At 42.8% G+C, this 26151-nt stretch overlaps 1 protein-coding gene across 1 annotated transcript in view; it reads right to left on the bottom strand.

Moving 5' to 3' along the window:
• The window catches only part of LOC138609652 (dmX-like protein 1), a 58945-nt gene that overhangs the window by 16420 nt on the left and 16374 nt on the right, over nucleotides 1–26151 (bottom strand). The window contains exons 14-41 of the mRNA XM_069682284.1: nucleotides 25847–25968; nucleotides 25470–25559; nucleotides 24977–25079; nucleotides 24754–24873; nucleotides 24193–24411; nucleotides 22399–23657; nucleotides 21928–22186; nucleotides 20616–20746; nucleotides 20099–20285; nucleotides 19881–19991; nucleotides 19154–19323; nucleotides 17923–18020; nucleotides 17603–17768; nucleotides 16476–16604; nucleotides 16211–16349; nucleotides 13163–13959; nucleotides 12301–12399; nucleotides 11654–11821; nucleotides 10361–10552; nucleotides 8208–8284; nucleotides 5814–5935; nucleotides 4263–4520; nucleotides 3632–3834; nucleotides 3335–3483; nucleotides 2999–3084; nucleotides 2665–2866; nucleotides 1551–1668; nucleotides 1100–1162 (exon numbers count right to left, since the gene is read on the bottom strand). Of these exons, the coding sequence (XP_069538385.1) occupies nucleotides 1100–1162; nucleotides 1551–1668; nucleotides 2665–2866; nucleotides 2999–3084; nucleotides 3335–3483; nucleotides 3632–3834; nucleotides 4263–4520; nucleotides 5814–5935; nucleotides 8208–8284; nucleotides 10361–10552; nucleotides 11654–11821; nucleotides 12301–12399; nucleotides 13163–13959; nucleotides 16211–16349; nucleotides 16476–16604; nucleotides 17603–17768; nucleotides 17923–18020; nucleotides 19154–19323; nucleotides 19881–19991; nucleotides 20099–20285; nucleotides 20616–20746; nucleotides 21928–22186; nucleotides 22399–23657; nucleotides 24193–24411; nucleotides 24754–24873; nucleotides 24977–25079; nucleotides 25470–25559; nucleotides 25847–25968 (5837 nt within the window). The remainder of the gene's footprint in view (nucleotides 1–1099; nucleotides 1163–1550; nucleotides 1669–2664; nucleotides 2867–2998; nucleotides 3085–3334; nucleotides 3484–3631; nucleotides 3835–4262; nucleotides 4521–5813; nucleotides 5936–8207; nucleotides 8285–10360; nucleotides 10553–11653; nucleotides 11822–12300; nucleotides 12400–13162; nucleotides 13960–16210; nucleotides 16350–16475; nucleotides 16605–17602; nucleotides 17769–17922; nucleotides 18021–19153; nucleotides 19324–19880; nucleotides 19992–20098; nucleotides 20286–20615; nucleotides 20747–21927; nucleotides 22187–22398; nucleotides 23658–24192; nucleotides 24412–24753; nucleotides 24874–24976; nucleotides 25080–25469; nucleotides 25560–25846; nucleotides 25969–26151) is intronic.

Below are 26151 nucleotides of genomic sequence, written 5' to 3'. Positions count from 1 at the left end.
AGTACCAACATCTGCAGAGAGTACAGGGTTGTTCATCGTTCTTGACTAATCAGAAGAGTTAAAAATAAAGACATGACACATTCTGTGAACATGCAACAACAACTCTCAGATAAGACAATGCAAATGTACCGCTACATGCTGGTTCCTGGAAACTTATGATTCAGAGTTACCAGAGAGCGGAGATGGATGTTTTATTAATTATGTAAAAATCTCAAATGCAGTGTTAGCCCCCACAATTAACCGACCCTTATCTGGTGTTATTATGAAACCATCTTTAGAGTGAGGCTTTGGTCCGGTACAGGATGTAAACTGTTGCTAAACTGTGTGACCACTCTTAATCAGCTGTGACCAAATGAATATGAAGGCGATCTCGGAACCCATCGGATCTAGTCTGACAGCGACGTAGCCTCTGGGGACAATGGTGAACATGACGGGCGTGTCCGGTTTAGCCAGCCGGAAGCCGGGATTTCATTACAGCGCATTAAGTTCTGCCTGCTTTTGCTCTCCACAAGGACTGTTGTTCCTGCATACGCTGCACCCTGCTGATACGTGATTGGTCCATATTACTCAGACTACAAACGTAGTACAAACGGAAACCAGACCACATCCCTAAAATCCACGTCCCTGCCTTACAGATTCTACATTTCTATGTAGAATCTGTAAATAGAGATTAATATGAAGCTCTCACAAACACACATCCCTTCATGATTAAATGTATTCTATTAAATTATACACTACAAACACATGCAAATGGTATGATTATATTTATAAAACATTTAATTTTCTGAATTATAATCTCCCAGACTCTAGGATGTGTCCCATCCCTAGGACGCAGACTTGTTTATATTTTATTAAATATCAGTGCCACTACTTTATTTTACCAAATATATATATTCAAAGTGCTTTTAAAACAAAACAAAGGAGCAGGACTTTACCGCATCAGAATACAATTTTGATATCAGGCAATATCTGATGAAAGAATAACTGAACAAGAGTAAGGACCTAATTAAATATGGACACAATTAGATCTAAACTGAGATTTGGTATCCAGCTCATCCCACCCCCATACCAGAAGTCATCTTATCTGAAGCAACAGTACCTGATGGTTTCCTGTCTCCTCCATCCCTGAACATTTCATTATGTCAGTCTGGTCCTCACCCGACTTTAATGATTGGAGAAGCAGCATAGGGTTCACCCACACACACAAACACACAAAACATACGACAACAACCAGTGATGAACCATGCAGTCGAACACACACACAGACGGAATTATTGTGCTGTTAATCAAACAGAGTGTCATAATTATTTGAATTCAATGAAAGCATCGACATGCAACAGGAGGCGGTAATAATACATGTGGTTGGTATGCGGCACAAAGGAAGCACAGATGCGCTAAAGGGGATGTAAAAGCAATAATGATGCAGTTTGTCAGAGGGGGATTTTATATTAACAGTATAGTTAATGTGTTATTCAGTGACAATTAATACAATGTGCTGGCTGTGCAACATGGAGTCATTCATGCAGTGGCATGGTGTAAACATGTTGTACCTCATTCGGGTCCCGTTTCTTGGTGAAGATGTTTTTAATGAAAGTCTCCTGCACTTCCTCCTGCTTGACCAGATACTGCCACAGACGCTTCACTGGCAGCGCTGAAGGGTGGCTGGTCCTGAAAAGGATAGGACACCTCCTGCATATTAACACTAATGCTCATTAAATCAGTCGTACCAGTTCACTGAAGCACGAGGCCCGTTGGTTCTGATCTGAAACTCCACATATCTGGTGCTTGAGGGCAAAAGACATCAAAAACATGCACGGTAACTGTTGTTTCTCTGAGGACAGTTCAGCCCTACAGAGCAAACTCTACGAGGAAATCTAAGGTTTTAATCCACGGAGAAACATTTTACTGGCATGGATGTGGTTTACTGGTAAAAATGGTGCTTAAGGCAAACTCTTAACAATTGAACAGCATCATGTTGATATTAATTCATGATGTTTAGAAGCTTAAGGGTACAACTGTAGGCTTACATAAGCAACATCATAAAGATTAGACGACAGCTTTTCTTATGCAAAAAACTGAGTGAATGAAATTTACAATACGCCTTTCCCTCCTAAATTTAGCATTGACACGTTTTTTTCAGACCCAGGAAGACCCACTTATAAATGCCAATTGTCTCTGTTCCCATTGCCAGTGGAGCATACTCCTGTTGGTCTCTTTCTGCTGCGTCACCGTCTGACGTCACAAACGCGCCCGAAACAGGGTTGATAAAGAGTGAAGTTGTTATCGGGGTTAGGTCTTTATTGTATCTAGTAATCATTCAGACAAATTTGGAACGATGTTCGAGCGCTGCTCGGACGGAGAGGGGCGGAATTTGTAGCTGAGATGACGAGGCATTACTGACGGAGCATAGCATCGCTCCGGAAAGGGGACAGAGATTAGCATGTCTACATGGGTTTTGTGTTCCCATCAATGCGAGGCGATAATCAGTCGGTCATTTGACCCGGGTCTGAATGCCGATTGTAGCCTTTCCCATTAAGCAAAAAAGCTGAGTGTTAGCGGGTTTTTTGACCAGTGGGAAACGGCCCAAGAGTCACATATTTGAAATTCAATGAAAATCTAAATCAAGAATATTAAAACGTCTCTTAATCATTTTTATCTTGGTACCTGAACGGGGTGTTGGACGGTTCAAACAGGGCCTTGTGTCTGAGCAGGGCGGGACCAGGCAAGGCTGCTTCGTCCTGGAGGTGGGTGGAGATGTACTTGGAAGGAGGGCCCCCGAAAATCTCCAGCCTCTTCTGCAGCACCTGCTCCCAGCGCTGCAGCGTCTTCAGCACGGCGTGACACAGAGGAGAGCCCACAGGCAGATCTGCGTTTAATGGAAGCAGGCACACATAAACAAGGAGGCAATGAGATTAAGTGAGACAGGCAGTGAGAAATGGGATGGCACTTATCTAAATCTTAGTGCATCAGAGGGTGCGTGGTGTATTTTAGAGTTTACCTAACAGATCATATCCTGCCATTGGGTAAAAGGATTTGAGGTTGACCAACACCAGCTGAACCATCGCCAGACGCATCAAACACCAACTGGGCGGAGCAGAAGACATCAGAAATCAGATTAAAGTTATGAACATAAATAATTTAAATGGGTACAAAGCTGTCTTTTATAAACTGGGGCCAAATAGTTCAGAGTGAATGTGGAGCAAAATACAGAGAAGCATGACTACGTCAATGAAAACACACACACAGCTACAAACACAGATTTACAGTAGGGAGCATGCATCGGGTGGAGGATGAGTCACTCCTTGCAGTAATATCCACTAAGCGCTGTCGTCACCTGTATGAATTGTGGTTTGAATGCTCTCTTTGAGGAGAGTTGGGATCAAACACGTCTTCGTATTCATCATCGTCTTCATCTTCATCCTGACTGCCCTGGCTCTCCTCTGAGTCATATTCGATACGGCTTTCTGATGGCGGCAGCGAAGGCTTAAAAAACAAAACAGCAGCAATGAATAACACGTTTGAAACTTTTACACAATGCCAGTGTCACGACGCTGGACTCATCAGAGGGAGAAAAGTGACTGTATTTGAAAGAGCCATGTTTTGGCTGATTGTAAGAGATATTCTGGATTACCTTGGCGATGAAGTAATCCCAAATGCTGAGCTCTGGAGGGACAAATCGTTCTTTAAAGATGGAGGGAGCTTCTTGTTCCACCACAGGGAAATGTCTGGGACTAGCTGGTCCCTCTCGCTGCACCCCTGACTCCTCTTTTGATCCACTGCGTGATGACAGCAGCCTGAACCGTCTGGACTTCCTGTCTGAGCCGCTCGGTGAGGCTGCAGTGTGGAGAAAGCGTTTGTTAGATTGCTGCATATGTGATCACTGCTGCTTTCACAACCCGAGCCTTTGTGCATATTGACATCATACAATACATTCACAAAGCCTAACATAATTTTGTATCTACAGATGATTACATTTAATATTAGAGTATATATAACATATAAAACATTAGTTTGAAATGCCTCTTTTATTTCAAATAAACAGTTACAGCAGCGTTACGTCATCTGCCAACCATAAGAGAGCAGCACAAACTGGGTGTGAGGCAGACTGCTTCCACTCTAATAGGTTGATGGATTTCACTCTGACCTACAGACTGGAACCCAATTAATTTAGCGGGACTGATTTGATTTAGCTGCTGGGTCACCTCCAGAAGAAAAACCCCACACAGAGAGACCGCTTCTCAGGCTGACTAACCGCTCCTCACCTGGTGGGGGTGATCTTGTTGGGCTGGTGGGTTTCTCTATGACAGGTGTCCGTGCGCCCCCTCCGAACACCATCACCCACAGCTTGCTGTTGAGGGGGTGAGCCACGATGCGGAACAGCTCGTTGCTGGAGTGAGTGGCCAAGCCGTGAACAAACAGACTGAGGAAGACGGCGGTGAGGATCTCGCAGAGCAGCATGGCTAAGCCCGGCTGGCTCTCCTCGCCTGCGGAGCTCAGCAGGCGAATCAGAGAGGCGATACCTGGAGAGGGGGAGAAGAAAATAAAAAACAGAGAGACAGATCAGAAGAGAGAAAGACAACAGCATTTCAAGAACCATTTAAAAAGTGTAAACTTCTAAATCTTTCTTGCCTTTGTGGACAAGTAAAGGTTAACTAAATGTATGGGGGTTTTTTTTGCAAACAAAACCCAGGAAAAGAAAAAAAGCATACCAACAATGAACTGAACCCACAAACCTGTAGGTCTGTGCAGCCAAAACGTGATGTAGCTTGTTCCTTCATTGATTTTCAAAAACTACTAATAATGCATCGAGCCACACTGACGCATTGAATGACAAGCTCCTCCCTCCTGTAGATTTTTTTGTATCAGACTGCTGTAAATACTCTGTAAATACTAAAGCAACAACTATGGTTTAATCTGGAGCTGAATTGTCCCCAGCACCTGCTGGTTACTCACGTGTGAACAAAATGTCTTAAAAACTGCAGCGTTCAGTTGTTTCAGGAAATTCGAGCTGCAATGATAAGCCCTTTAATCGGATACTTGATCAAAGGAGAATACCTTCTACCTGCGAGACAACGGTGCTAACCATTACACCGCTCTGCAGTACTTACTTGTTCATGTGTATCTATTTTCCATTACATTTTGATGAACTTAAAGAAAGGACACACACAAATTGTTGTTCGTTTTGCCTGAGGTTGGGTTTGATCAGGGTGTGAATGCACACCTTGATACACGGGGCAGGTGCCCTATCCACTGAGTTAAGTGGATGCCCTTCTTGAGGGGTTTGTTCAGAGTATTGTGAGTATTCACATCTGACATTGATTTGAGGACACTAGGACGAATGACATGGAAGCTTTAAAAACATTATTTCCATAAAAATATTAAAATAAAATATTAGGAGCTATAAAATCCAATAAAATGAGGTGTGTCTTATTTGTCCAGGTGAGTATTAACATTTTAATAGCTCACTAGATCATATGACATGGAAGCTATAGAAAAAAAAACTTTTTAATAGACAGTCCACACTCGGAGGAATCCCAACTACCCAGTAACAATTTCATTTACTTTCCAGGAAAAATGTCAAACATTTGCTCGCTCCAGCTTCTTAAATGTAAGAGTCTGCTGCTTTTCTTTGTAACACATGCTAGTACAAGGAAAGCCGACTTGCATCTCCCTCTTTTAAACAATTTACATCCTGAGTTGGACCTCAATGCTGCAGACACGGCGGGGAAGTTTGTAAGTGCTGATACAGTAAGAAAATAATTGCTTTGTTTCTTTAATTCAGGCATAAACTGTGTAGGGTTTGGCTTTTTTACCTGGCCACTGTGCAGGGGAAGTGTTGGGCTGAACCGACTCATCCGTGCTGAGAGTTCTGACTGGCTGCTTCTGAGACAGCAACACGCTCTGATACACGATTCCTGTGAAATGGTTCACATGGCTGTGGAAGATTCGACAGACAATAGAAATCAAGCAGTCAGTCAGTACGAGGGCACGGAGCAGAATATTTACATTAAACATGAAATCACGGCACTAAAAAGTGAATAATGGGGTTGGATGGTGTCTATATATAATGTCTAAATATTTCACTTCAAATGTTCTATCTTTGTTCTGAAGTAAGAGGCACAGCTGTCAAACTTTGTTCTGTCAATGCATAAAAAACTAATGGGCTCCATCTCTTACCTGCCTATCTATTCTGTTTGCTACCGTGAAGAAACACTTCACGATGAATAGAGCGTCAGTACTCTCACGTCAAGCAGCTTTTCAACACATGCTCACAATAAGAAACTATGGGATGCTTTACCCACCAGAGAGTCTATTAAGTTTGTAACACTCAATAAGTCCTCCTTTAAACCTTTGTCGAGAAAACAATTGCCTCCTCATCAAAAAGAATTGAAAGTCAAAGGGAACACCATTCAGAAGGTGGAGCGGTTTTCATTTTAGTCTTAATGCTTTCCTCCCAAGTTTACTCTTGCATACCTCTAGTGCCTTTAAGTTTCAATAGAATTAATCTGAAGTTAATGTGATAGCAGAGAGAGAAAGGAGCAGGTCATGTATCAAAATACTGTCAACTTGGTGGAAACACTCCTGCAACCTACATCCTGAAATATCTCTTAAAAAATTCACACCCTGTCTTTCGCTCGCTCTGTCGCTCAGACACTCGAGAGGAAAAAAACAGAAGCAGCGTTTCATCAAACCTCTGCAGCGACGCACCAGGAGAGTTTATATCATAATTACCATAACAAAGACGCTGTTAAATTAGAAATAGCCTTGCTAATTTGGTGAGTCTGCTCAGCTGACTAACAATATGTGATAGGTGTGTGTGTGCTCGTGTAAAGTATACTGTTCGTAAGGAAGATGCAAAACTAAGTGCTCATTTAACCACATCGCCTGGAGTTGTGTGAGGTTTAAAACACAAAGGTCAGAGAGAGAGAGAGCTCTGAAAAAGTAATGAATGTTTTCTGTCTGAGTTTTAAAACCCCTTTTTTGAATTTTACTGATTCAAGCAGTTCTATCGCCGAGGTCATAGCACCCTCGCTCGTAATGTCCCAGTCAGGTCAAGTGTAAGTAAAGGATTCTATACAGAGAAATCAAACAAGCAATCTGGCTGATCGGTGACAGGACCTCACACAGCAGCACCGCCGTAAGCCAAGTTAGTTATTACAAAAAAAAAGCAAACACAATCCCACACACATTCAGTCCTTCACCCATCCAAAGTTTAAATCCTACTGAGTTGTTGTCAAAGTGATTTGGTGTTATGGTACGTACACGTCATGAATAAACAATGTTCCTCCCATCTGTCAAAACCAAGAGTCTAATTAAGTATTTACGATAAGAATGACGAATGACAAACAGCAGCCTCGCAGCCTTCATAAATCATTCTCAGCACGATCAAAACAGACAAGTGACTGTCATATTTTCGGTTAGCAAACTTCCAACATATTTTCTTTTTTTTTTCATGTCTCAAATCACGCCACAAAAGCGCTTTGTAAAAACAGCCTAAAGCATGTGCTAAGATGAATTTCTATAAACAAAGGCTAAGACGAGTTGAAAAGCATTTTGCACTTTGAAATTACATTTGTAGAGTTTGATTTGAGATGTATGTGTGCATTACCCTTTCATTTTAAAATATGCTTGGTTGCCAGTCGTCATGTCCCTTCCCCCTTATCTCTTATCATTCTGCTCCAATAAGTCTTAAAACCCTCTAACACAAATAAAAACCAGAGGACACAAATTAACGGCATTTTTTCCAGCATTTGTGTTCTGAATGCTGATAAAAGGGAAGTCAAATCACTCTTAAAAGATGAATAATCCAGTAGCGGCTAGTGCCGTTAATGGTATCGTGTCGAGGTGAATGTGCTGGAAAATGAGGAAGTTGTATCAAAGTTAAGCATCGCTTGAAGACATATAAAGAATTCAAGAAGCTTGCTGAGAGAGATGCAGCGCCGTAGATTCCCACTATGAAGTCAAACCTTTTTGAGTCAGGCTGCTTAAAAGCATTTTTCCAAACACAGGGCTCAGATCTACACAGATTTATTCCCCCTGATCCCCAAATCGTTGTTTGGAAATGGATGGCTTGAAAATAGCAGAAGGTTTTGTGATGTATTTAAAGTTCAGTTTGAAACAGCTGGTCACGTTGCTTTGTGTCCCCGCAACATGCCAGTTAACAGCTTAGACATATTGGTAACAGGAGAGGCAGGTGAGACACTTACCTGTGGGTGTGTCCATCACACAGACACTGATATATGCAGGCTGATAAGGAGGCAGCCAAAGTGTGCAGGACATAGATCTGAAAGGAGGCATGAGGCACTGTTAATACAGCAGTATAAACAGTGCAGTAGTATAAACAGTATAACAGTCAAGCGAAATGACCAGCAGTGCATAACGGGAAAATATTCACTCTACAATTCATTCAGTTAACAGCCTTTTGTCAACAGAATAAACGCAAAGTGCAGAACTACTGTCGGGCTATATCGAGTTTCAAGAATGTAACTGTAGCTGGGACAATCAGTGGATACATAGGGTGTGAATTAACTCGACTACTGCTACTGCATGCACATCATAGGAAACTCATCTCCTTCAACATAAAAGCGCAGCAAAGACTTTTTGCCACAACTACTGTTTTTTTTTCAAGCACACAGCTCCGTGACCCACATCTGGGTCCCGACCCACCAGTTGAGAACCACTGTTTTAAAAGATACAGAACAAGACATACTTTACTAATCCCTGAAGTTCAGTGTTTTCACTCTGCTACACACACATACGTCCGAAATACACGCATGCACAAACAGGACTTTATGGACATGCATTAATGTCAGAGTGAGGGGGTTGCACATGGGAGATTCGGTGCCTTGCTTAAGGACACTTCAGCAGTGCCCAGGAAATGACACGGCGCTGCTCAAGCGACTAGTCTCAATTCCATGCTTGGTCTGGACCGGGACTTGAACCGGCCACCCTCCAGTTCCCAAGCTATGGCCCTACAGAGCTACCGTTTACCCCACTGGTTGTTTACGCTGATAAAAAAAACACAATCTTCAAAAATGTGTTATGTTATGTAAGATTTTACAAATATTCATCAATCAAATGTAATTTTTTTTATTGCCAATGTGTGAAGGGATAGTAGAGGAACTGATAAATTGAGACCTTCCCCAATTCCTCCCTTGGCCCCAACAACCTGTGGGCTGATTTTATGTAAAGCACTCGGGACGGTTTTTCTGGGAAACAAGAGGATGTGACGTATCTGTGCGTTTCGCGAGTACCTCTGCCGAGAGCTTATTCTACGCCACTACAGTCAACAGTGTGCAACACGAGACAACGCAGGCAGTGAAATGGAGATGGATAATGCCAACAAACGACCGGCACCCACAACAGCACCAACACAGACTACATACAAGAATAAAAAACAAAAAAAGCTTTATCTGGTGAAGCCCGTCTGACCAAACAGGAATGTGATCGAAGTCAGGGGGAAAATTAGAGTCAACATCAGCAGGGCATGCGAATCATTGAGACCTTCGATTGCTTTTGAGGATCAAAACAGACCCACAACTTATTGTTGTCATAGAAACAAAACCCGCGTGCAGAGTTTTTTCTCTCACAGCACGAGTGCTTCATCCCAGCTCCCTCCAGCCACCCTGCCTGCCTGGCTAATGTTCGCTTATGCTTGTGATGATTTCCTGGTTCGCCGGTGTAATTTGCCGTTTGGAAGCACAATGCCGGAGTCATGCGGTGTATTTATGTTAGAGCTAGTTGGCTAACCTTAGCGCGCTCGCTAACATTATGACTACCAAACAACAAACAAGACAAACGGTGTTGATTTAGTAAATTATGTAGCAGAACAAAGCAAATGTTTATAACTACCGATTGTTTTCTATTAGCCAATATCATTGCATTACCTGCCTAGGCTAAGGTTAGCCAGCCAGCTGTAAGTTGGCAACAAGTTAATGTTAGCTTGTCTGCAATCGCAGACGATTTGCCAGTTAGACAACATAGCAAAACACCGTTGAGTAGATAACATCAGCTAACTCGCGCAGACTGCCGGGGCTGATCTGGCTGGTAATTGAGTAATTTGCCGTTTGGTTATGAAGCACAATACCAGATCCATGCAGTGGATGGAGCTAGTTTGCTAACCTTAGCATGATACCGGTCAATAAACACGTCTTTGCCGAGATTGCTCAGTTTCGTGTGTCTTCAGCAAAAACCCGGATGCCTTTCATGCGTGCGAGTGTGCGTGCGAGTATCCGCGTGAGCACATACAAGAAGGTTGACTGCAGTTCCCTCAACGGCCGACCGTGTCGCTAGGAATGAGGATTTTCTGAAAGTTACATATAGCACCTTTAAATGATAGTAAGACCAAAGAGTGCCTTACCTCATTGTTGACAACATCGGGATGTGGAGGAGAGTCGAACGCGTTGATGGTCTGCAGGATGTCATGAGTAAGGTTGGTCAGGTGGACGATGGGATTGGCCACCACTGTCTTTACGTTAGCCGTACACGCCATGAGAAGAGGGATGGACGTTGGCTGAGAACTCGGCGTCACTGCTGATTGGATGGAGTCATCCTGAGGGGAGAAATCAGGGAGAAGCGGTCAGTGATTAGAGGATGCACATACTGCTTTGACCATGTTTATCATGAAGAACACGGTTAATCAAAAGCTCTAAGAGTTTCTTTTCTTCAGACTCTCTGGGACACATAGCGTGCCTTACAACATGTTGCACTCACATCACAGTAAACAGAAAAAATAACAGCAGTTAACTCAAATTTCACATCCATTTTTTTAAAGTATAAAAGAGACAGCTCACAAAGCAAACTGGGAAATGAGGGTCACTGCTTTGGTCTTTGAACAGCCTTGACTTTACTCATAATGAGTCATACATGATCCCAAACTTAAGAGAGCACGATGAGCCTTGCTGTGCGCGTGTGAATGTCCTCGTAAGAGCTAAAAAATAACATACAGGCAATGATGTTATTTCAAAATCAAAGTAAGAGAGTAAAAAGGACTCCCTGTGCCCATCGACTGTGCTAACATTTAAGCGCGTTGTCCCTACGGCGGCACACTGGGTTGTTTACATCCTAAAATTTGACTCAACCTTCTAATAGTCAGCCCAAGGCAGGCTCTCCCTCAGGAGCTGGGAGCATCAGCACAGCCTGTCAGCCCATTGCTGGAGGTGTGCATACGATCGCCAGTGCGCAGTAAGTAGGTCTTTGTGCGTATGCGTGTGTGTTGTGTGTAAGTGCGCGTGTTTCTGTGTGTCTTGGGAATCTGGTTGCATTAAGAAAAGCTTTCAGAGGGAGTCATGCTCGTTTCTGATTCGTACCTTACCCCATATCTGCTCAGTGTTCTTCCCTTCAAAGAGAATATGGGATCAGTTAAATAAAACCACAGCTCTGCTGGCTTGTTTTTACATGCAATGTTGGTTATTATTTTCCTGTGTGTATTAGCAAAAATAAACATATTCTATTAATATTTCTTTGGTCAAATACAGTCAGTTTGTTTCAAGATGCTTACAGTTCTATCCCTCTCACAGGCAACGAAGAAATCAGTTGGTTCTGTTTCTCAGTGGCAGCAGCTACAGAGGCAGCTTAATTAGGCTGCCACTGAAACTTGTCAAGCTCTGTCTATCAGTGGCCTTAAGGGTGCTTCTGTATACGTATTCATTACCTGGTGAGACTCTTGAAGCAACAATATGAGCTCCATGCGCACAGAGGCCAGTCCTCCCCCGTGTGAGCCGTGCAAGCTGCAGTAGCTCAGAAACATCCTCAGTAAGGGCTGGTTACTCTGCAGCCAGTGTCTCCTGCTCCTCTGGCTGCCACCACGAGGACTCCCCGCCTGAAGAGAGATTTATATTTTATTAGTTTTACAGACAAATCAGTCAATACCTGTAAATATGCCAACATTATCCAGCTGGCTAGTGTTTACACCAAAGCCCCATGGTGCTTGAAATAACTATCCTTTAAAACAATGCACATTAGTCGGCTATTTGGTAAAATAAAGGTCTTTAATATGTAGCTTATAAATACACAGTCATTCCTCTGTACAAGGGTTTGTATGTAAAGTTAGGTCGCTGCTGAGACGGGAAAATTTAGCAACATTTACAGAACCATTTATGTCGAGGATTTTTTAAGTTCACATTTTTGGACATCCGATGGAAAATGGTGCAACAATCTTTGCAATAACACAACATTTTTCAAACTATGCCAAGACACACACTGTGGTGTTTTCTTAATTATTTATTACAGCAAGTGTTGCATTGATTTTTCCTCATGAACATCAGACAAATATAGAAGCAGCCAGCTATCTACACCCACCTGTTCCTCCTCCACAAATCCAGAAACATGGGGATCAGCCTGGACAGACAGCTCTGGCAGGCAGGGCTTGTAGCTGCAGCAACGCTGCAGAGCCACCACCTGGGGAAAACAGAACTTCGTCTTAAAATCGACTTGTCAAGAAGGAATTTATCTCACATGCGTGGGAGTCAAAGCAAAACATTTCACAAAATTGTCAAACAGATTTCACAGGGAATGACAAACATTTTCAAGAGAGAACTACTGGAGTTATTACCAATATGATGTTCATATGCACTGACAGAGTGCACGCAGAGAGATAAAATCTTCAAACAGCGAACATGAAGTCAGGAGAGATGTGTGGGAGTTATGCAAGTTATAAAACATTTATTGAGTGAACCTAAGGGGCAGCCAGCCGTGCTTCATAGGGGTATTATAACGATATTTAAACTACAGCCCGACAGAAGTGCGACCTTCAAGTTTGATGATTATTTTGAGGGAATAAATTCAACAATTTTTTAGTGGCTATATAGTTTAGATTTTCCAGCGATTTTGCAACGATACAATACTGCAAAAGAAGTCAGAAGGCTTTCTTAAACAAAAAGCTTAACATTAATGGAGACGGCTGCTCAGCTGTGATGCTCTGCTACATGTACTGCAGACAGTGCTGAGAGTATTGTAAACAACAGAGTTGGAGCTCACTCTGCTGGACAAACTTCGTGATTACACCATTTGAAAGCACAACAAACCTTTCTTATCTGTTCTGTAAAAACGTTTCATACTGGCACAAACTGGAAAACATGTATGTGTCTCAGCTGTGTTGTTCTGCTACATGGGAAATTAGAGACTTGAACAAAAAAAACTTGAGTGTTAAAATATGTGTTACCTCTCTCTCCAACCATTGATAGAGCTGGTAACGTAGCTTCCCTCCATCCAGTTCATACCCTGTGGACAGCGTCCGGAGCTCATTGGTTAAAATCTTCAAGCAGGCCGTAAACTTCAGCTGGGCGGCCAAGATGTCATTAGATGGAGTGAGGAAGTCATTGCTGTCCTCGCTGTCCTCTTCAGTCACCGTCTCCATTAAGGGCGACATGGCCTCCTGCGTGTCCTGAAACACACTGCTGCTGTCCGCAGTTCTACCTGCATTATCATTTTTAGTTTCTTCTTCATCCTCATCATCTTCTTCATCATCTCTGTCAGTGTCCCACTTCAGCTCCAGGGGCTCGTCTGGAAGTGTCACTGACGGCTGGCTCCAGTCGAAGCTTAACACTGAATCTGACTGGCTGTTGGATAAGCTGTTTCCATCCGACTCATAGCCGTTCAGAGCCGTCCTAGACCAGTCCTGGTCGGATGTTTGTCCGTTCTTGCTCCCAACACTGAGTTCAGCAGCGATGCCCGTGTCCTCCTGGTTGGTTTGTTTTGAATACTTTCGGACTTTGGGCATCTTTGAGAGGACTTCTAGTGCGAGCATGGGGCAGCCAGCTTGCAGGTGTGCATATGCAGCTGTGAAAAACAGCCTTCTCTCCTCCAGGCTAATGGAGTCAGCCCTGCGACCTTCAGCGGTTAATCCAACTTTGGCCTTGTCTGAGGAGCCCAAATGCCGGCGAAGGAGGAGCGGGTGGGTTCGAAGGTAGGTGTAAAAGTTGAAAACCTCAGGGTTACACGTAGACACAGGAGGTGAACCTGCCACAGATATAAAGAGACAGAAAATTGGATTTATTTCTGTCTGTGGCGAGAAAACAGCTCACTTTAATGTTTTGACCACAGAACCTGTACGGACAAACCGTGCATTTGGATCAGACACAGAAATGGAGCTCAGGCTGTCCTGACTGCATCTTTGTTGACAAATTGAAGCCTGCAGCGATGTGAGCACTTGAGTGCATTCTGTGGTTTTCTAAAGGTGAGTGGAAGGCGGGGTTGGAAGTTCAAAAACTGACAGCTTTGTGAGAAGGGATGGAATACAGAAAGGTGATGAAATAAATTCATTCTTTTTCATCCAGGTTTTAACTTTGTCAAAGAACCAGACAGCTCATATTTAAGACCCATCCACGACAGCATACAACTTATGAAGCATAAGAATTAGCAGCGATTTTTCCCTGTAAGCATATCAAATGTGCTTTGAGAACCCCATTTGTGAAACACATGTAGCACAGGGATAAGTCAAAGTGAGGTTCATACCAAGTTCAGTTCATCTATTCATAAGGAAAGCCTTGCATATTTCCTTCAGTTTAACCGTCTCTGTGTCTCACGTAGGCTGCTTTTACTTGCGCAATTTGACATACTTAAAGGACCAAAAATAGTCGCAAAGCTGAGACATTCTGAGAAAGTGGAGGATTTCACCGCTCAGTGCTAAATTATAATCTAAAGCACTACTTTTATTGTAGCCCCCTGGTTTTAAATGCTACTGTAGTTGACGGTCCGGCTGTGTCCTCAAAGTGAACAATTTGGGATATTTTAAAGACTTCTGACCAAACAGTCCATAACTAATACAAATACATAGTCAAACTTACTTTTAAATGTACTCCCTTCAGATTCTGACCTTCTTTATTTATAAATATAATTTCTAATGATGCACATTTTCTTTGGGCGAGTTTAAAATGTGGTATAACCCACAATAAAAATGATGAAGAAAACACAGAGGCAGTCAGTTAACGACATTTACCAAATCAACACCCACCGGCCACTTCATTAGATACACCTAAAAAATCTAATCCGATACAGCTCAGCCATAAGATTTGCTTTCATGTTGCCTGTAATGTACAGGCTTTTTTCTAAGCTGTCGTAGAGGTGTTAATTCAATGATATTTCAGCATCAAGGTCATAATTGGTGTTGGGGCTGTACTGAGCTGCATTATATTCAGAGGTGTTTCTAGTACTCTGGCCCCTCGTGTATGTAAATAGGGAGGACAAAAAATTTGAGACACGTCTCAGTTTAGTTCAGCTCAACAACACCTTTCACTATGGCCTCAGTAATAAACATGATTAAATTTACACACTTCTGACTCTCAACAAAACAAGAGTCAACAAAAACTAAACTTCATAAAGCAGAATCCATGGCAGTGCTGTTGTATTGAATTGCATTAGATTGTACAGGCATACCTAATGAAGTGGCCGGTGAGTGTCTAAAATCAAAATACGCCTAGTTTTGAAAAAATATAACTAATATTTGTCAATGCAAAGTATTACACACTTAAAGTAATCAAAATACCGGCACATACAGCTCCAGGAAAAATTAAGAGACACACTCCAAATGTTCCTTAAATCAGCATCTCTCTCCACATGTCAGGACCCCATTGAAAACCTCCTGAATGTGATCAAGAGGAAGATGGATCACAAGCCATCGAACAAAGCAGAGCTGCTCCAAGTCACCCAGCAGCAATGTGACAGACTGGTGGAGAGCATGCCAAGATGCATGGACGCTGTAATTAACCGGTTATAACACCAAACATTGATTTGACAGACATTTGTATTCTGTTGTTTGAAAATAAGCATGAGCTTGTTTTCTTTGCTTTATTTGAGTTTGAAAATCATCTTTTGTTTTTTGCATCTTTTTGTGATCTTAACCAGGCGTCATTTTCTGCAAATAAAAGACCGAAATGAGAAAATTATAATTGGAAGTTTGGAGAAATGTTGCAAACAATAAAAGCCAAAGTGTATTTTACTCAAACACAAACCTATAAATAGGAGAAAAACCTTTTTCTGGTTCTGTATATTAATTAGTTAAAATAATAAAGTTGATTACGTTTTCACATATGTATTATTCACTACAATAATCTATGCATGTGCCCTCATTCGTACACAATTTGTAAAATGACAACCAAGCAATGAAGGGTGATGATGAAATTCTAGCATGTGCTGCCATCATCTCAATTTCACGCTTGCATTGGGGTCATTTAAAGGAAAAAGATACGCATAAAGAGCACCGCAGGCCTACCAGTGTCACATTTGGTCTCTGTGGACCCAGAGCGGGTGCTGTGAGCCGGCTGCTCGAGCAGTGTGTCCAAGGCTCTGCTGTAGTCCTCCAGGACCCAGTGAGCAAGGCTCCGCAGGAACGGGTCCTGGTGGGCTGGAATCTGAAACACACCCAGAATTACAATGACTCCTGGTGCTTTCTGTACTGATCAAAATGCTGGAGAGTCTGATTCGATTAAAAGTGGCATTTTTCACAATATAAATAGTATTTTTCAGAGGCTGTGCACCTGTTTGTCTTGTCCCAGCACATGTCTCTGGAGGATCTTCTTGTAGGTCGATGCAGTCTCAAACTCAGACTCGTACAATCTGGAGATCACCAGGGCCAGCTGCAGGTCCTGCATTTTCTCTATGCACACCTGGAGGAGGAAATTAAACAGATGAAAACAGTCAGTTTTCATTTAAAAAACGTTTCTGAGCTATTGCCCCAGGACTTAATGGGATTAGAGGAGACAGAAAATGCAAAAAATAAACGGCTGTGCACAGAGAAACAGGTAAATGGGTTGTTGTTCCCAACTGGCAGGGTACGAGGTGCATTTCAATGAGAGCAAGGAGGAGTAAGCAAAGTCAATGATAGCCCGTTGCCTGGGTCACACTCATTTCCATAAAGTGCTCAGAGAGGCTCCACTTACTCACGCAGATTAAAAATTGTGACTCATTGCTCGGGGGACTATCACTTTGATGAGTAAAAGGTTAAGCAAACAAGATGACCGGGAGCAGCCCTTGATATGCTCGCAACAAAATAAAGAGCAGTACTTTTTAAAAGGTAGAAATACGAACTCATAAATCATTGAAACTACCTACAGAAAAACATAAATATATGATAGGTGACAAACAATTAAAAATTATGCTGATATGTTTTCATTAAATAAAAAGGTTGTAGGTAGCGACCCCATTTACAAGCGTCAACGAGAGTGCGCTGCGGCTGGTTTATGAATGTGACAACAAGCTATTGAAAAGTCTCACAAAACGGTGGAAAAGGAAGCATCACCCAAGAGTCAACCGCCAGCATCAATAATTCTTCAGTGCATTGTGCTAAAAGCTCTCGACAAAGACACCTCTGTTGGGAAAGTATTGAGCTGTTCGAATAATAAAAAGGATGCCACACACAACAGAGACACCGACAGCGAGGTCTCTTTCTGTGACTGCGCTTTCTCTGCTTTTTACTACATTTTCAAACGCTGCCCTTGACTATGAATCACTGTTAAATTACAATACTTCAGACATTTTGTAAATGGATATGAGCAGCAAATGACTACTGAAAGCAAGGTTTCAAAATGAGATTTAGCTGGCTGGCAAGTGGCACTTGGAAGAAGTGCTTTTTGTAAACAATGTGTCGTGTCTATTTTGCACTTGCCTCAACAGCGTCCTTCAGGGAGCCGGCTAGAAGGAAGAAGGCTGCAGAATGCTGGAACCGCTGCTTCCCCAACAGAGAGAAGGCATTTTTCAGAGCCGCTTTCCTCCACCGGTCCTCACTGAAGTTGTTGCGGAAAAAGTCTGTCATTTTGGCATTCTTCTGGGACCTGTAGAGACAGACATTGTGAATTCAGCAGCGACAAATGCTGGTGTCATAGGTCTTCTGTAGTCTGACAGAGCTCATCTTGTTTAACGGAGGTGATCTGACTGCGAGAGCACTTTTATTTCATATGCAAGTCTCAGTCAGTCAGCTTCTCCTACCTGTACAATCCCCAGACCACCGCCTTCTTTTTCATTGCGAGGTAAAATATAGCTGCATCCAGAGGATCGTTGTTCTTCTGTAATGAAGCCCGGGCAACCTGACGAAATAATGCAAACAATACATTCAGCTCACGCCTCCTCAGTCTATACAGTCTCATCCAGAGAACAAGTTCAAGCATCACGGGTCATTTCAGGGGATAGCTTAAACTTTGTTAAAGTGCTGGGTTTTATAACCTCAGCAAAATTTCACTTTTACCTACCTGACAGCACTTCATGTTATAAATAAAGCTATTAATATGAAGGACACAGGGCTAACTAACGGCCAACCCTTAAAACTATTATGAGCAGATTTTTTTTATTACATTATGGCACCTTAAACTGATTAAAGGTCTGTGAGAAGAAAAAATCTGACAATCCTGATACAAACTATGGCACACCAACCAAGTTCAAAACACAAAGATATTCTGTGAAAAGGCAGCAAATTCTCACAATAGAGAAGCTAGCAGTAAGATGCTTGACATGTTTGCTTGATGTATATCATAGTAGTAAAATACTGTAGTTTGGTTGACTTTCAACTGTATTTTGAAATATTTAGGAAGGCACTTGTGCACACGTAATCATAAAAAGACAATATTTAACATGTTTTCAAACTGAAAACTCCACAGAGGTACTGGCCGTTTCATTTAATATCTAGCTCCAATTTTACACTGAATTACTACTGACGGCACAATCTGCCAAATCGTACTTTAAGGGTGCTTTCACACCTGACAGCTTTGCTCCGGACTTTCTGACTTTACTCGGAAAGTCCGGTTTGTTTGGTCAGGTGAGAACACGCATTAGAACTCTGGTGCAGACCAAACCCCCGGACCATGGCCCACCAGAAAAGACATGACTCGGTCTGTTTCTAAACAAACCACGGTCCGGTTCGATTCAGGTGATAACATCAATGGACTTAAAAGTAGGACCATCAGAGAGCAGTTTCATCATGCACCTAAATTTTTGGTCTGCTGGTAAAATCTGCCGTGTGAGTACAAACCAAACTCGAGGCAAAATGAAACACTGTAACAATTTGGCCTTTGATTCGGATCAAACTATCGGACTCTAGGTTTGAAAGCACCCTAAATCAGACATTATATTTCAGAAAAACTGGCACTGGGTGATTTTCTAATATTTAAAACACACAAACCTTAATTCATAATGATAAATAAATGTATGTAATTAGTCTCTTCACCTTCTCGATACACCTGCGTAGCTTGTTGGTGCTGCGCAGCCACCAGCCTACACCCATGGAACGCAGCTCGGGCCAGGTGGGCTCTCCCTTGTGCAGGGCAGGCAGCATGTTCAGCAGTTCCTCCTCTGCTTCAGAGTGGAAGGCCCAGGCATAATGACACGTCGACAGACCTGCAGAGGGGAAAAAAAGGGAACGTGAAAAATGGGAATGTTCAGCTTCAATAGCTACAATAAACACGGTGTGGCCATCTCTTTACGCATTTAACAAGATAACTAAAACTGAGGTTGTGTTGTAGCAGATATAGATTAGACGCCTTGCTAAAGGGCAACTGTACTGCAAAAGTGAAGGATGTTTAAATGCCTCTTCCACTTATTCGACATGAACTGTAAAAATGTACAGTTGAGCAGTAATATCAGCAACCAACTCTTTTTCAGGCTGTGAGAAACTTTGGATTGACGGCTCTGATACCTACGTGGGCACTGGAGCTGTACTTAAAGAGTGCAGGGAGACAGCTCCTGAGGCAGTGAGCTGCAAACTTACACAAAGTCTTGCAAGATCACATAAGGAAAAAATATTTTAAGACCTTTTGACAGAAAAGAGTGTTAACACTTAGCAAGCCTAATTTTTTTGTCAAAAGTTCCTAATAGTTGCCCAACTTCCCCACTGTTGTTTTGCTTTTCTTGCTCTATTTTTTCAGCATGCTGGTCAGAAAACTATTCCACTGTACCTTGTCGTAGCAGCTGTACTCTGTGTGCTGGAGGCAGAGAGGTAGAGAGGAAGGTGTGGAGTCTGACGGCCAGCAAGAACTTCAGACCACACTCGTCCAGTGTCTCTCCACCTGATAAATGAAGGACAGCTCTATTTCAGAACATACTTAGAACATACTTGCGTAATAAAACACTTCTCTACTGCACTTCTGTTCATTTAAAGTGGCCTTTATTTGACCTTTGCTCGTGCCCTGGCTGTCCTTGAGGTCTGTGCTTGTGGTGGCGATGGTGTCCGCCAGCGCCATCAGAGACATTTGCTCCATACTGGTTAAACCTGGCAAGCTGGAATGAAGAAGGTGACTGGAGAGAACCTGTGCATGCTCTGGACCAAAGTATGTTGGACTGTACTGGGAGAGGTCAATGACCTACAGAGAGGGAACAAGACAGAGGGCAGTCTGTAAGAATAATTGTATAGTTTGTAAATCCTGAGATAAGACAGAGAGAGGCTGGATACAAAAACAAAAACACAAAAACAGGCTAAGCAAACACAAGGGGAGATTTTGATGCATTACTTATGGCCATCCAGGGCTTCGACTGACTCTTCCAAGGCAGCAACAAATCTTAAAATAAACTTAACAAGCACATCTGTGCATGACTAAACTACAAATGGAAATAACAAAAGACAAAAAACATCTCTGTTAAAAGGGAATTTCTAAAAAGGAGAGTGGACGCAGCATAAGTCAAAGGAAGCCGACCTTGTTCCCGGCTTCCTCTTGATCGTCGAGAGGGTCCAGGTCCGCCATGCTGGGCGTTTGAAAGAGCTCGTCGTAAGCATCAGTGTGACTGGAACCGTGCCCACTATCTCCGCTCACACTGCCCACTTTATCTGAAAGGGAGCACAAGACCGAGCTAAATTACAGACATGCGTTTCATAAGAGACGTGCAGAAAAGTCGCCTCCTGCTGAGAAGACAGCAGGTTTAATTAAAATGCCACAGAGCAGGAAATGTTTTCACTCTGAACATGTTTTGGCTTTAGTTCTCAGTTTTTATCCCCACAGACACAACAAAGGAAGCCTGAATGAAAAGAAAATTGGTCTACAATGAATAAATTGGTAGTTGCTTTTTTAAGAGTAAATATTGTTTTATAACACAACTTTTTATTTGTCTTTCAGACTTAACATACTCTGAAAAGCTTCCATTTTCACCCTTCTCAAATGAACACAGGAGAATTAATCACAAGATTCCCAGATTTAATTTAGTTGCCATCAACAAGTGCAGTCTTATCAGGTCAGTATGTTCCAAGATCGCAAAGCAAAAACACACGTTTGAAGTTTTTTCCAACAGAATTTCTAATTGTGTTTTTTGCTTTTAAAAAGTAGTGTGAAGTCGGCTCTAACTTTATGTTCAGGGATGTAATTACCTAAAGAGGGAAGTCTTCATCAGATGATGAAAAAATCGCCTCCCGTTTTAGACTGTTTGCTTCATCTGAGCGTCCAATTTGTTTCTTTTTCTTTGGATTTTCACTTATTTTTTAAGTTGTATCTGTAGTCATCCATCTTTTCTTTGTTTGTTCTGCCAAAGTAGATTACTGTTAACTCGCAACACTTGCAGAGAGCGTAAAAGAAGCCGCTTAGCTCCGCCTACCCTCTCTGGCAGACCAACCACTGCTGGGTGATGGAAAACGCGTCACTAACGGGGCGCCGCTTGTGATTTTATCTGTGAAAGTTGCACCAGACACCCAGTCTGTAATACTACAAATGCAAAGGCTTTCATCAGTGGGCCATAGGCTCAATCACCATTGTGTTACCTCATTCGGTGAGAGATAGTGACTTAACAGACATTTATTTAAATAAAAATCTTTGAGATTATTACTTTATGCATACAGAGCAATTTAAAACAGACTTAACGGTCACTGCCAAGCGGCCTGACAAGTTTTGTAACTTAGCAGCAGTAAGAGTCTGTGAGAAGCGTTTGAAATTGAGGTTGTGGGCACTGCCAGCATAGATGCTTATGTCATCACTTAACATTATTATTATTATAATATCATGTGTTGTACTGTATACTCACCAGGTTTTGTTAATGTATCCTCATCAGCTGCCAGCAGTGCGTACAAAGGAAGGGGAGGGATGGAGCTTATCTCTGTATAGTTGGGGGTGGAGTTCTCTGCTTTGCTGAACATCTTGCTGTCTCTTGCTGTGCTGCCTCCTGCGCTGATGGTTCGAGAGCGCAATCGTTTCTCTGGATTGGTGGTACTGTCTTTGAGCGCCACAATTTCTCCAGCGATGCATTTGACCAGGTGGGAGAGGATGGCTTTGGCCCGGTATACCTTCAGACAGACAAATGTTACACATAAAGATTTTAAACAAGCAAGAAGTTATTAGTTTTTTTGACAAGCAATCAAACGAAATTTTCTGGAATATGCTGCTTTACTAGAATCTCAAACATTATTTAATTATATCAAGTGCCTGAATAAAGACAAATGAAGACAAAAATATATTTACAAGTGTTTAAATTAATTTAGTAATTTCTGTAACGTACCTTCCCTAGGTCCATGAGCTCAAGTAGCTGGACGGGATGGTACTGGGGCAGTGTGGGAAAGAGTTGGTGAGCTGCTTCGAAAAGCCCCGAATCTTCCATCTCTACAGGCAGGTCATAAGCTGTTTTCTTCCCACTGAGTTTCTGAGCCAGGCTCATCATCGATCTGGTCAGCGCCTTTTTGGGAGGGGCCAGAGAAGACATGGGGGCCCCGGGGCTGAGCGCGTCCTCCTGGCTCTGTCTGACGGCTGAGATTATGGAGGAGACGCTGCTGCTGATGTCTGTGTCCTGGGCTGTTGTGATGTTGGGCTTGGGTGGTGCTGGTGGCTGCCACTGGGAGTACACGTGCATCTCACAGTCCATGCCCACTACCAAGATGCCATCTCGTACCCAGGAGAGGGAGACTGGAATGGGTAAGGAGCCTTCGACAGAGGAGACCAGATCGACTGAACGAAGCAGAACCAGGCGGGACGATCTCTGGTCTCTACTGGTGTCAGGCGACAGGCCGAGTTCCGGAGGCTTCCCAGAGAGACGACCATACATATAAATCTTTGTCCCAATACCAACAGTGAGAACATGTGACCCATTCTCTTGAGAGACCCAGTCCAAATGAACCAGGCTCTTACTAGAAGAGCCAGGACAGTGCTCGTTAGGTATAGAGAAGTCTGTGTTACCCGGTGCATTGTTACTTCCACTTGTGCTATTACTGATACCGTCTGTGCCGTCCAGGACTATGGTCTGCTCCAGAATCCACTGCGAACCACCTGTGGACTCACACTGGAAGATGCTGATGTGGAACAACGGCTCTCTGGTGTTTGCTGGGTTGGGGCTTGGAGTGAGATTTGGGCTACGCTGTACAGTCAGGGTAGGGGTCAGGCGGGTGATGGATGTGGTGTTATTATAGTGCATATAAGGGGAAGAAGCCAGGGTGGGAGGAGAAGTCAACAGTCCGTGAGAGCTCAGATGAGGCGTTGAGTTCAGAGGTGTGCTTGGCGTCTGCCTGTAAGCAACTGCAATCTGTCCCGTGTGACAGCAGCTGACCTCTGTCGGGCGGCCGTGCACGCTCACCGCGCTGCTGCTGGGAAGCCTCTCCTCCACCAGCAGGGGCCACTCCTCCCACTGGTACATCAAGTTGTCTGTAGCGGAAGGCTTAGTCGCACTCACATTACATCTCCAGAAGCGAACAGTTCCGTCAGAACAGGAAGTAGCAAGGAGGTAAGGCACACGGCCGGCAGGTAGAGAACAAGATGAGCTCAGGTGACCTAGTAAGTGGGGAGTTGACAATAGACGAAAAAATACAGTGTTATAAATCATTGATCATAATTTCAGCAGAATAGGGTTAAAAACATTTCTGTCTATTACAGTTTCAATTTCTCATTCTTGGTCAACAATGAAATCCTCGTCTCTCCATTCCTCTATAGGTTATTTAAATAAATGTTTTCATTAATTTTCTAAGTAAAGGACCATTTCTGTTGCTCCCATGGCAACAACATTTGCTCTATACTGGTGTCTGTACGTGTGTCTTTATCAGTTCCCTGATTTCTGACTGGTATTCTGGCACTGGTGACCCCATTTTAATCCTGTTAGCACAAATCTGTGCAAAAAGAAATGTCATTTTTATCGCTGCAACAATTACTCCTACTGCCGCCATATCAGTATTGCCCTTTATCATACATTCTTTGTCGTCCCTGGTTGACTATGCACTGTCCTCAAAGCTGTGATATTTGTCTCCTGTATCTCACTACCAGAGACAGTTCAAAGACTCGTGTCACATGTCTGCGATTGTCCTTGTTGTACCTGCTGAGGGTGTAACACTGATTGCTTCGACTCCTTCAGGCAGAGCCATCTCTTGGCTGTATAGCCTGTGTGTTGTGAGACTGAGGCGACAGGCACTCTGCAGGTTGGAAGTGCAGGGTTTACTCTTCTGAGTTACTGGAGAACTGAACATGTCAAAGCTGAACTGAGAGCTGTTCAAAGGAGAAGCCGGTGTCGCGTCAGTTTCTGACGTGCTCTTGTCTGCGGGGACATAAACAGGAAGAAAAACCAAATTTTCATAAACTGTTTGGTGACAGACACACGTCCTCGTGACAGACACACACACGTCCTCATTTGCATTTTAACTCCAACTTGACTCCATAAATATATATTCTGGCAGATGGACTTCCATACTAGTACATTTAGTTTACACACTATTTCCAGAGCACTGTCCAAAACAATTACTTTTTCTGCATTTCATATAAAACAATGAATTTCTGAACTTATTTGTTGGTTTGTGAAACGTGCTTGTTGTGAAGCAATCGTGGCTGTAAACTAAAAATGCTCCTACTTCCTGTGAAGGCTATTATTTAAAGTACGCACCCATGGTGACAGGTAGAGCAGCAAGATGGAGATGCCACATGTGGAGGAACGAGCGACCTGTTGGGGTCAATTCAACCACCACGAGGAAAAAACGTGCTGAGAAGGCCGACTCGCTGGAGGCTGCAGGGAAACACACAGAGAATATTAATGAACAGGGCCACCATCAATGTGCTTGATTGTAGTGCAAATGTTTGATATTAAAACACTGTGTTAGCTACTTTACCATTGTGAGGAGAATCAGGAGTTTCCTGTGTGCTCTCCGTTCTCTCACTGCCGAGGATCAGATCCTCCTCAAATACATGTAGGAGCTGGGTCTCCTTCCCCTGCTGCAGAGAACAACAGCAGCTATTATCAAACTCCATCCGCTGCAGACACTTAACAACATGCTTCATCTGCTGTGCAGCCAATACGCAGACACCCCGACACAAGTTGTGTTAACACAAAAAACACACAAGTGCACACACGTGCACGGGGAAAAAAACAGCCTGAGGGGGTGAGAAGGTTTGCTCTGCACCCGTCTTTGTTTTTATCATGGTTGACCTTTCACAAAGACTCTACTGCAAAATGTTTCATAACACAAATGCTACAATTGAACTATGGATTTACGCATACAGTATATTTATCCTCTATTTCAGGGGAGAAGTAACAGTGTTACACAGGTCGTGACCAGAGAGGTAAAATAAACTACATTTCTCTTGGTATTCATGTGTACTCACAAATCCAGTGATGGCATCCAGCTCTATAATACACCCGGGTTTTGCTGTAGATTGCTGACTGATGATGTTGAACACTTCTCCAACATATTTCTGAAGTGGAAAAACAGCACAAATTCCACATTACTTGAGCACTTTCACTGTACACTGTTACAAAATAAACTATGTGTAAATTGTGGTTCAGAAGATGAAAAACGTATGATGTATAATTACATTGATGAAACTGTAACACAATGAGCTCAAGCAAAGAAAGACACTATTTATAATTGCTGTTTAAGTGTTGAAGCTTTTAAAGTGTTGTCAGTGTGTATTAAATAAAGATATTGCAGTGCTGACTGTCCCCCCGTTGCATTTGTTTGGAATCTTATTTGGTGACTTACCGATATCTCAGGATTGGAGAGCTCACTCAGCAGCTTCTTTGCCTCAATAACAGCCTGGTACAGCCGGAGTGAGTGGCCGTCACTTGCAACAAAGCAAGCGCTGGGAGAGTTACAGTACGCACCTTAAGAGAGGGAAGAAAATGAAATGAAGCTGTGTAGCATGCTATGGCAGCAATGGAGAAGGCATAAGTTGTTTCAAACGTTTCAATTCAATGTATGAGGATTTTCTGTCTGAATTCTAGTCTCATTTGTTCATGGTTGGTTATGCAGCAAACTATAATTGCATTTGTTTCATTCTAATGACC

Source organism: Semicossyphus pulcher, unplaced genomic scaffold (genome assembly GCF_022749685.1).
Source record: "Semicossyphus pulcher isolate SPU_LCO1_2020_fin unplaced genomic scaffold, fSemPul1.0.p SCAF_6, whole genome shotgun sequence".
In the NCBI taxonomy this organism is placed as follows: domain Eukaryota; kingdom Metazoa; phylum Chordata; class Actinopteri; order Labriformes; family Labridae; genus Semicossyphus; species Semicossyphus pulcher.
The sequence above is the reverse complement of the archived record's forward strand: the minus strand, read 5'-3'. Positions and strand labels throughout refer to the sequence as shown.